At 38.1% G+C, this 10,671-nt stretch overlaps 1 protein-coding gene across 1 annotated transcript; it reads right to left on the minus strand.

Annotated features, from left to right (window-relative positions):
• Positions 1 to 2,776: 2,776 nt before the first annotated feature.
• On the minus strand, positions 2,777 to 5,614 carry LOC137740018 (large ribosomal subunit protein mL102 (rPPR5)). The gene has a single exon (XM_068479807.2). It carries the CDS (start codon positions 5,483 to 5,485, stop codon positions 3,194 to 3,196), a length of 2,292 nt encoding a protein of 763 aa, XP_068335908.2. The 5' UTR covers positions 5,486 to 5,614; the 3' UTR covers positions 2,777 to 3,193.
• Between the last annotated feature and the right edge of the window lie 5,057 nt (positions 5,615 to 10,671).

Genomic DNA, 10,671 nt, shown 5'->3' on the forward strand with positions numbered 1-10,671 from the left:
CAATAACCGACAGATCCAGATTTTCAAAATCTCAAACAGCTTCACGTATTCATGTTCAAATTATAAGCCAGCACATTTTATAAGTAGCCTGTGTGTATATCATACAGCAAAAATGTACCCGTTAGATAAAATTGATGCATTCTGTATTGTTTAGTAATTAATAGAAATACTATATCTGACAATTTCTTACCCGACCCGTTAACACGGCACGTAAACAACACGACAATAACAGGTTTTGGGTCAACATGATAACTAATCGGGTCACACGATAATAATCCATTAATAACTGGTCCTTAATAGGTTTACACGAGAGTGATACATAGGTAACCTGTTTCGGCACGATAAGAAAAAAAGTTATTTTGATGATTTTAATTTTTTAAACTACTAAAACAAAAACTTACTATAAAATACAATAGATATAATGAATATGTATATATTGTTTATTAATTATTATTCTATATAAAATTTAAAATTTAAGTTTTATTTATTTATTTATTTTTATAGTATATTATAGGCAAATATTGAGATTAAAAATTATAAAATAAAAACACATTAAAAATAAAAATATCAAGTAATTTAAAAATACCAAACACATTTAAAAAATTATAATAATTAATTTACATGTGCGAAAAATATGAAAAAAAAAAATGCAAACGCCCATAGTCGCATCCTCAATACTTTGAGGATAGGTATATGATCATTTGAATTTTTAAAACCATACAAACTCTCATGAATAGTATTTTTAAGGGAGTTTAAAATAAACAAAATTCATAATCATTAATGTATAAGTCTGAAAGATATGAAAGCATAATAAATGTTCATAATTGCATCCACAACGCTTAGACAATGATTACATGGTCGTTTAGATTTTTAAAACCCTCCAAATCTCATGAACAGAGTTTTTTATTTGAGTGCACAATTAATAAAATTAATAATAATTATTGTAGAAGTGTGAAAAATGTAATCACTCATAACGAAAAACTTTGCAACTTTCATGAAGGGGTCAACTCCGAAATTTAGTATGTATATACTAATTTAGTATTATGTTTTACATTTTTTTGGGTCAAATTATGTTTTTCATTTTCATTTTGATTGATTTAAAATATATTTTTGTTAATAGGTAACAGGTTATGTCATATCACCTGATAATATTAACGGGTTGATTTCGGGTTGGATCATATTATCTGTTTACTTTAACGGGTATTACACGACACGACCCGTTAAGTTATCGCATATAACATGAAAACGATATGAACACGAGAAACACGACACGAATGCTAGGTCTAAAAAATACCACCCATTTGGCGGTATTTCTATTCCGCCTGACTGAAGGAATTGACTCCGGTCAAATCCGGTCAAACTCTGGGTATTGTCGTTTCCGTGTCGCGCAAATACAAAAGAGGAAACCCATTCCTGGCGGGAATTTTGTGATCAAAACTTCCCTGAAATAGAAGGGGAGCCAAGAAGACAAAAACAAAAGAGGAAACCTAGAAGAGAGAGAGGAATGTTATCCACAAGATTGAACTAATCTAAACCTGATTTAATTGGAAAACATACGCATTATAGGCAATAAAAACTAGAAAAGATTAGGTGAGATTAACTTCTTTGCAAGCTATATATATGAACTTAGAGAATCAAAAACACTATATTGATCAAACTTTGTTTTTCAAGTGCTCCAACAGGTTGGCTTGTCAACTGTTTACAAGTCAAGTAAATATGGTCGAAGAAATTGAGTCATCTCCTAGATACAAGCTTCCCATGTCCAATGAGTTCGTCACTACTCCTAATTCCGAAAAGAAAAGAAATCTCTTCAGCGGTATGATGAAGAAGATGATGAAGAATGTCAGGCTACCGTCCATATTTCCTCTCAGTTTTAAGGTAGAACCTCAACTTTCTCTGAAGAAGACAAAGAAAGTGAGCTTCCGACAATCTTCAAGCCCTCGTCCAACCATTCCTCCGAAAAACCATGCAAGAATTGACGATGATGTTGTTCAAGTTTCAAACAAATTGTTCGATCAAGATGACAATCTCGCTGCTGAATCTTTTGCTTTCGACAGTGACAAGGTCGTTGTTCAAAGTCCCTGCAAGCTGGACGTAGATACGGGTGAAGATTTTGTGTTTCCTATACTACCTAACAATCCCCCCAATATTAGTGTTGAGGAAACAAGTAACCTTCCCACGTCCAATCCAACGGACGACCCTTTTCAAAAAGAGTACTCTTCAGGAGGTGATCATCACCACTCCGCTGATAGTCGTTCTTTTACACAAAAAATACCGTGGGATGGGGAATTCGAACTGGAGACCTCGGACGCAGAAGTGAATGCGCTTAGTCAGCTGAGTAATAAGCTCCTTGCCGCTAACGATCGGTTTTTTGGTTGTGATGAAAAAGAGAGAGACCCTTTTGGGATGCCGTTTATTAAAGTCGATGAGTTTCCGACATCAATCAAACCCCCAACGACACACCCTCCGGGAAACAAAGAAGAATCATGTTCGACGACAAGGATCATCAAGATGAAGAAGAAGAAGAAATTACTGGATAAACGCGATTGCTTTTTAATCTCTTATTACTTGTTAGGCACCATCCCCATTGTGGTTTAACTTTGGATTCTGTATTGCTATGTTTTGTATGGCCTTCGATTACTCAACACGTACTGTTTCAAACTTTGATTGGATAAACATATCGTCCTTCACTCGCACTTAATAATCTCAGTTCGTTTTATACATAAACATCGATTGAAATGTAAAATATATGCGACGCGATGAAACACGTAAACAATAAAGGATTGCGGAACATAATTATTTAAGGTCTTTAGAATTGTTCATTCTTTGCCCTCCAGAAAAAGCAGAGGGGTAATAACTACCCAATACAATGTCACAGCAATTTGAGAGTATGGTAACAACAGCATAACTATGAACAGGACCTGCTTTATTTGAATTCGGTAACAAAACTTTCAACTTGCAAGGCACAAAAACATTGTTGCAACCAACAAAGTAACAATGAAACCGGCGAATAAAAAGGAAAATCTCACCTAACCAAAAACTAATGCGGCTTAGTACAACTCCGACCAAGCACTGTCCCTCCTGTTGTTTCCGAATGCCCAGCACCCATCACAAGCGCCAATATGGAATTTAACAAGTTCAATGGGCATCTCCTTCTAGTTCCTTCAAGGCTTGCTTATGGAGATATGCCAAATCAGGAAGCAACAACAGCTTCATTCTTTCCTTTTTTGCTCTGACCACTTTTCTCCCCTCCCTTTATCATTCTGGAGAGGATATCTGCTTGTTTCGTGTTACCCTCTTGATTTAGGCTCTTAATCAAATCTTTGGTGCTACTCCAATCGGAGGCCTCTCCTTTCTCCATTATTTTACACAATATTGAGTATGCATTAAGAGTCTTCCCTGCTTCCAAGAGAGCATCCAACACCTTATCATAGCTTGAGAAATCTACACTGCAATCCCTCTCGAGGCAAAAATCCAACAGCTTGAGGGCGGCAATTGTTTTCCCTTTCTCAGCAAGAACAGATAAAAGGCTATCGAACTGCGGTGTACATCCACTTTGCATAAGTAGATCGATTCGTCCCAGTGCTTCCTCAACATGACCTCTCATAAAGAGGGCTTCCAAAATCTTGGCAACCAAATCCATGTTCTCCTTCACCCCCTTCTCTACCATACTCTTCATTACTCGGCTTGCAGTTTGAACCCTCCCATCTTCAAATAGACTCTCTATCACTGACCTGAACAGTGGTGACTCTGGAATATGCCCGCTTTCAAGCATACTGTCCAAAGCTGTTTTGGCATCAGCCGGTTCACCTTTACTCAAGTAGCTGTTAATGAGTAACCTGTAAGAATCTGCTTCTCCAGGGACCCCTCTCCTACCCATGATCCTTAAAATCTCAAAAGCAGAATCAGACTTTCCTTCTTTCGCATGCCCACACACCAAATTATTGAAGGCAACTGAATCCTGAACACCCTTTTTCATCAACTGCCGGAAAAAGACTTCAGCTTTCTCAGTCTGCCCATGGTTGCACAGATGCTCAATCATTGGGTTATAAGCACTAGCCTCCAACTCGATAGAACTCTGGGGCCTCAAAATAATTTCTTTCTCAATAAGCTTATCAAGCAGCTTGATTGCTCGATCATAAACTCCAGCCTTGCAAAAGTTCTCAATCAGGATACCATAATGACCAGGCTCTGTGGGAATGCTCAGCCGAATCATTGCCTTGAGGACATCAGCAGCTGCATCCAAATCCCCAGATTTGCACATCAAAGATAGCAATTTCTCAAAGATTGCATTATCCTTGGGAGCAATATACCTCTGAACCATCTCCTTCAACAGGTTCACAGCTTCATCCTTTTTCTCAGCCTCACAAAGCCCCGGCAACAGAGTTGAAAACGTGACAGCATTCGGCTTAATACCAAAAGACTTCATCTCTTGAAACAACCTCAAAGCATCATCAACTCTCCCAACATCAACATACCCTTTAATCATGGTAGTATAGCATATCACATTAGGTTCTATATTTCTCCCCTTCAACTCCACAAACAACTGCTCTGCCTCATCCATCATCTTAAACCGATTGTACCCATGAATCATAGTGTTATAAGTAACCAGATCCGGGGAAATTCCTCTACTCTTCATATCCTCATAAAACCGCTTGGCGGTCTCTAACCTCTTGCTCATGAAGAAACCCCAAATCATAACATTATAAGTATGCCTATCGGGCTCTATTCCCTCACTCAACATTGCATTAAAATACCTCTTGGCCATCATATACCGGCCGCGGCGCATAATGGCCTTAAAGAGAGCCTCATAGGACTTGAGACTTCTCTGCACACCCAATTCCTTCATACTATCAAACAACTTAACAGACTCCTGAATAATGCCAGCCTTACCGTAGCCCGCCTTGCCGTAGCCATCAATGAGTGCAAGGAAGAGATCCTCGTCGAGCTGCACGCCCTTTTTCGGCATGTCCAGAAGGATGCACCGGGCATGGTTGAGCTTCAAATTCCGGCCCAGAATCTCAATAATCTTCAAATGGGTCTCGCGGTCGTGTTTGAATAATCCGGACCGCTCAACCCACCTGAAGAATTGGAGGGCGTGCTCCCAGTTCCGAGCGCCGTGCAAGACATTCCACACAAGGTTGTGGTCGAATTCGGGTACCAAGTTCCGGATCGAGTTCTGCAACCGGGTCGTCCAGGCCCGATTCGCCATCATTCTGCAGATTATGTCCTCTGTCTTCTCTGGGTTTCGATGACGGTACTGCTTAGGTTTTGGGACGTGGGTCTGGGCTGGGGCTGCGGCTTCGGCGGCGGCTACAGCTTCGGTTGCCGCTGGGGCTTCGGTGGCGGACTCGGTTGCCGCTGTGGCTCCGGTGGGGGATTCGGTTGAGCTGAAGAGGCGGAGGAGCGTGAGGGACTGAGGATTGTAGGGTCGAGGTCGCCATCGGTAGGGTTTTGAGAGAGAAATGTGCGCCATTGATGGCATGGCAGAGGGTGAGCGTATGTGAAATGAGGGACGGGGGATTTGGGAGAGAGTGAGAGGAGATCAGAGAGTGAAGGAACACCGTCGTTCTGGCTTGTTAGGGTTTAGGCAGCATTCAAACAAATGTGGGCTTTCACATCTGGGCCACACAAACATTTGAATGCTCTTAAGTCCAGTTAATCATGGGTTTCTTTTTTATATTTTAATAAAGTTCTAATTTCCCTCCTTCAATCCATTAGAAAAAAGGAAAATAAAAACGAACTATGTAGCGTGAATTTGTAACTAAACATAACATTAAAGTTTGGTTATATGGAGGTAGATAAATTTCAGCTTGAGCGTCATATGGTCAGGCATGTAAGCAACTCATTAAGAAGTTGTCACGTTGAGACGGGTGAGATCGGTTGCATGGGCTTATGAGAGACAGTGAGACTAAAAAAGCGACCCACTTCCCCATCTCATATGCCAATCTAATTTATAATGTTTTGAAAGTGAAATTAAATGTAGAGCGATGTAAAGAATAAACTCCACCAATACGTTTATTAAGTTTAAGAATATGTTTAAAGTCTCGAATTATATGAGAATTGGTCGATTCAATCAATACACTGTATAAGATATTCCCAAAAATTTGCTTGTAATTCTTTTTTAAGATGCATTTAGAGCCAACAAACCCAAAAAGTATTGTGAAGGAACTGTGTTTTAGTGTATAAAAATCGTTCATGAATCTGTAAAACCACAACATTAATATCAGAAGTATGGGTGGATCCACATATGATTTAGACGAAATTCTGTCAAAATTTGGATGCTTTATGCTGAGATATTAGAATCTTGGATTAGCCCCTAATAAGGAAGGAGTTCCAACATAATAAAATTCCACCGGTGAAAGTATGTGAAGGAGTTTGTATTTGGAATTTTGTACCTAAATTACATGTGGAATAGACGTGGAGTTCGTTTGGAAGTATTTTTAAAATGACTGAAAGTGTTTTTATTGAAATTGATTTTGGATTCTAAAAGCACATTAAGGGTTTTTTTTTTTTTTTTTTTTTTTTTTTTTTTAAGAAACACCAGATATGTGTTTTTTTTCAAGAAGTACTTAAAGTGCTGTTCCACAATCCACTTAGATTTTTACCGAGTATTAGTTTCAAAAACATTTCAACGAAAGTACTTTCAGTCATTTTTAAAATACTTACAATTGAGCCATTGGTTTCCATTAAACAAGCTACCAAGCAGACTTTGCTAAGACAAAATGTTAGAAATAGAAACTCACCGTGACCGACAAATCGTTAAAACTAAAATTAATTAGCATTTTACACAAACACGTGGAAATATTTCAAACATTTGGCTTCCCGTTTTGTTAGCTTCCATTTCCTACTAGGTTTCGGACAGCTCCCTTTTATATATAGTCATAGTATTAGTTGCTCATTAGTTGTAATTGTTACTATTTGCTAAACACCCTAAATACTCATTTGTAATGGCAGCAGCCCTCGTTTGATATTCCCACCACAACTCTTTCTTCCCTACAAATAACTCAAAGATTAATATTCGGAGGGATTGGTTTCCTGCCCTAGTTAACACTCCAAGTCATGATACAAAAGAGGAAAATGTAAGTGCCAAGAAACAAAGTCCCACCACAACAAAATCACTTAAGACTGTGCTGCTGGATAAACCAGCGTTCAGATGGACCAAACTTAACACCGATAGATCGGTGCGAGAAATCTCCAGGTACGGTGGCCTATTCAGGGATCACATAGGCCTTCCTATCTACGGCTTCATATCAAATGCTCCCAATAACAATATCTTTATAGTAGAGCTATGTGCAATATGTAAAGGTCTTGATGTGGGATTACGCCTTGGGATTCCAACGATATTGGTAGAGTTCGACTCGCTGAGTGTCGTCAAGACGGTTAACCAGGAACAAGCTTACGGTCTCGAGGCAACCAACTGTTTGAGGCTTGTATGGGATCTTATGGGGAAGTTTGAGAGATGTCATGTCACACATGCATGGTGCGAAACGAATAGGGCAGTCGATGAGCTTGCGAAAATGGCGGTGTCTGAGAGTGAAGAGCTGAGTGTTCGAGGTGGTGATCTAGTCGTTTGGACACCAGGTTTCCCAGACAGCCTTCATGACATTATCAGTGAAGATGGCCTAGGCAAAATATATGTTAGAGGTTCACATTGAGACTCAGTCAGCCACAATATTCTGGTTTCCGCAACTACCAAGCTGTCGAAGCGATGGAGAGATAGTGGAAGGTTGAGGGCCCACTAGTTCCGCCGCTAGTAGCCACTGCCAAAAGAAAAAGGGAATCTGACCAAACGTCAGCGCCGAAAGGTTTGCAAGTGTTGCTACTCACTAGTGTAGTGTCATAATTTGAATGTTACTCTTCGCAGTCTCTCATGAATGAATAGGCTAAAATTGTATTTGTTTTATATTAAGATTCTACAGATGAACTACTTGATGGAACCTTTTGTATCCGGTAATTTACATGTATACTTGTAAACTGATTGATTAGTATAATTGTTACTCTGAATTGGAAATGGCATTCCCTTTATTTCATCTTCAAAGATGGAAAAGTATCTTAGGACTTCATTCTAACACAATCATATCACTACTCTTGAGTCTTGAACACATTTTAAACAACTGGTGCAGGGTATTGAGTATGAGTTTGAAGAAACAGCAGAATTACATGAACTATGTGCTCAATATGAACATCAAATAGAGGAGTGAGTCCCAAAGATTTGTTGAAACCTCCGTCTTCGAATTTCAATGATTTGTCCATTTATTCTATAATCTCTTTAAATATGAAAACTGCTGCTAGAAACTGTATAGTTATGTATGCATACTTTATTTTTCTCACATGTATTTCCATTGACACTAGGGTTTGCAAGTTTTGATTTTGTAGTTCGATAATCCATCACTCAGATGAAGTTTTTGAAAATTAAAATTTGCATTTCCTTGTTAAATTTTTTTCTTCAAACCTCTAAAGGTGTTCTAAGTGTTCCATGATATGGTATGCACGACTGATTTTTGTAATTGTTGTGTTTTATTCTAATACTTGTTGGAATTTATTTGAATAATTCTGCTTAAGAGTTCCCGCAGGACAAAATTTCTAAAACAATCGAATTATGAAAGTCATATTTCACATTTTGGCTTTGTAGGATGGCTGAGGAAGCTGCAAACCTTAAGGATGAAGCAGAGGTACAACAGCAAGAAAAATCAAGGAGAGGAGTTTTGCTTCTAAACTTTGTTCTTGCAAGGTTGTTGTAAACTATTCCTATGTATTTTGCTTCTGAGATAACTCATTGCGTGACTTGATCAAAATTTCACACTTTTTAAATGTAAAATATCGTTGTGTGAAAAGAAAAATGTATATGTGAAGTCTAAAAATAACATGGTATACTATTAACTCTTAAAATTTATAGTTTGTATCTTCTAAGAATGCTTGGTATTAACACATTGTGGTGTTATAACTCATCCTTTACAAATTAGGTTAATTATATTGACGGTGTTGAGTTTAATTTCGATAAGAATAAAGAAAACATTCTAGCTTACATCAAGTTATTCTCGTTGTCCTTAATCCTTTGTCTAACTATGTGAATTTTTTTACCATAAATGATAAGGTTAGTTGGTTATATATTAAATGTTTTTTTTTCTTCTTCAGGTGGAAGGAAATCAATGAGAATTGAATATGCACCAAGGTGCATATGTTTGAGCAAATCAAATATACAGAATATAGACCACACACGATATCATTTAAATATATAAATTTCCTTTTTTAGATTTTCTTAATGTCACTTACAGATCTATTTGAATGTTTTATTCTCAAAAAATAGTTCGGGAAAAAAAATATTTGAAAACATTTTTTTTTTTACAAGCAAAATAGAGAGATTTTATTAACAAGAATCAAACAAATACAAGATGTGTTGTATGTGTACATATTCTCAGTGACCAATTTTTTTATCTGGAAAGAAATTAGCGAAAGTACAAATGAGATAAAACTCCCTACAAGGCTACCATGAGAACTACGGGAACTAGGCACAAACATAGAACCGTCGCTAAAGCAGTAATGCCACATCAACCACTGCTGGAACAACGAGGCCACAACACTTATCGAAGCAACGTGATCCAATAGACAATAGACCCTCTATACGACAATAAAAAAAACTAACTAATCCAAGAAGTGAATCACCAATCAACTCAACTCCATTGCAATAACTACGACACTTCTAAAGACATTTGTAGCATCTGAAGAAGCTTCCACAAATCTGGCCAGGTAAGGCGGCTCAGCCACTAGTTTGCCCAAAAGCACATAACCATCATGGAAATACGAGTAATTGGAGGTGGATCTAACCCACCACAGCCACAAATCTTGCCCACACCCTTAACGTCGTGAGCATACTACACATGAAACTTGGGCTAACATTTGCATGCTCTATAGGTCTTAGGTCTTTAGCCTAGGTATATATCAAGATGTCCTTTTGGCCCATGTCTGTACTCCTGCCACTGTGCCCTTTTTGGGCTGAGTCTTCATTGGGTGTCCCCACTCTGACGATCCCATCTTCCGAAGATCACACATACAATCATAGAGCTACTCAAGTTGTCTGTTCAGTAAGGTTTGCACCATCATAGCAAAACAACAAAGGTTTGTCAAACATGACCTATAACCTATTGGCAAGTTGCATACGACGAGTCTCTCCAATAATTAGTCTAGTGAATCAAGGAAATTGGTAATCGCAATTTCCCACTCAAATTTTTCTCTGAATTCAGTTTCTTTCAAACTCTTTCTGACATAAGCATCATAGGCGCTTTGGTGAACATGTCCTCCCTTTTTTCTTGGGCATTCATCAATTATCCTAAGACCATATACATTATTAACGTTCCCAATAAATTGTGACCAACATGCATACAAATTTTTTTTTAAGAAAATACAAAAACTATTGACTATGTTAATCTTTTAGGGCGTATGGTTAGCTCGTGGATTCTTGGGCTCCATCCAAAAGCCAAGACCTACACCCTAAGCTCATCCGAAGGACTTTCTAAAATCCTAAACCCAATTTCTTAACCCCAAACCTTGACGAACCTTCTAAAACCCTAAACCCAAAAAGACAACTTTGGACCTCTAACGAACCTATTAAAATTTTATAAGAAACTTGTGGCCCACTTGCAATAAAACTTGTGGTCTATCCTAAAATTA

The sequence above is a fragment of the Pyrus communis genome, chromosome 15 (genome assembly GCF_041283825.1).
Source record: "Pyrus communis isolate YQ-2024b chromosome 15, ASM4128382v1, whole genome shotgun sequence".
NCBI classification, from domain to species: Eukaryota; Viridiplantae; Streptophyta; class Magnoliopsida; order Rosales; family Rosaceae; genus Pyrus; species Pyrus communis.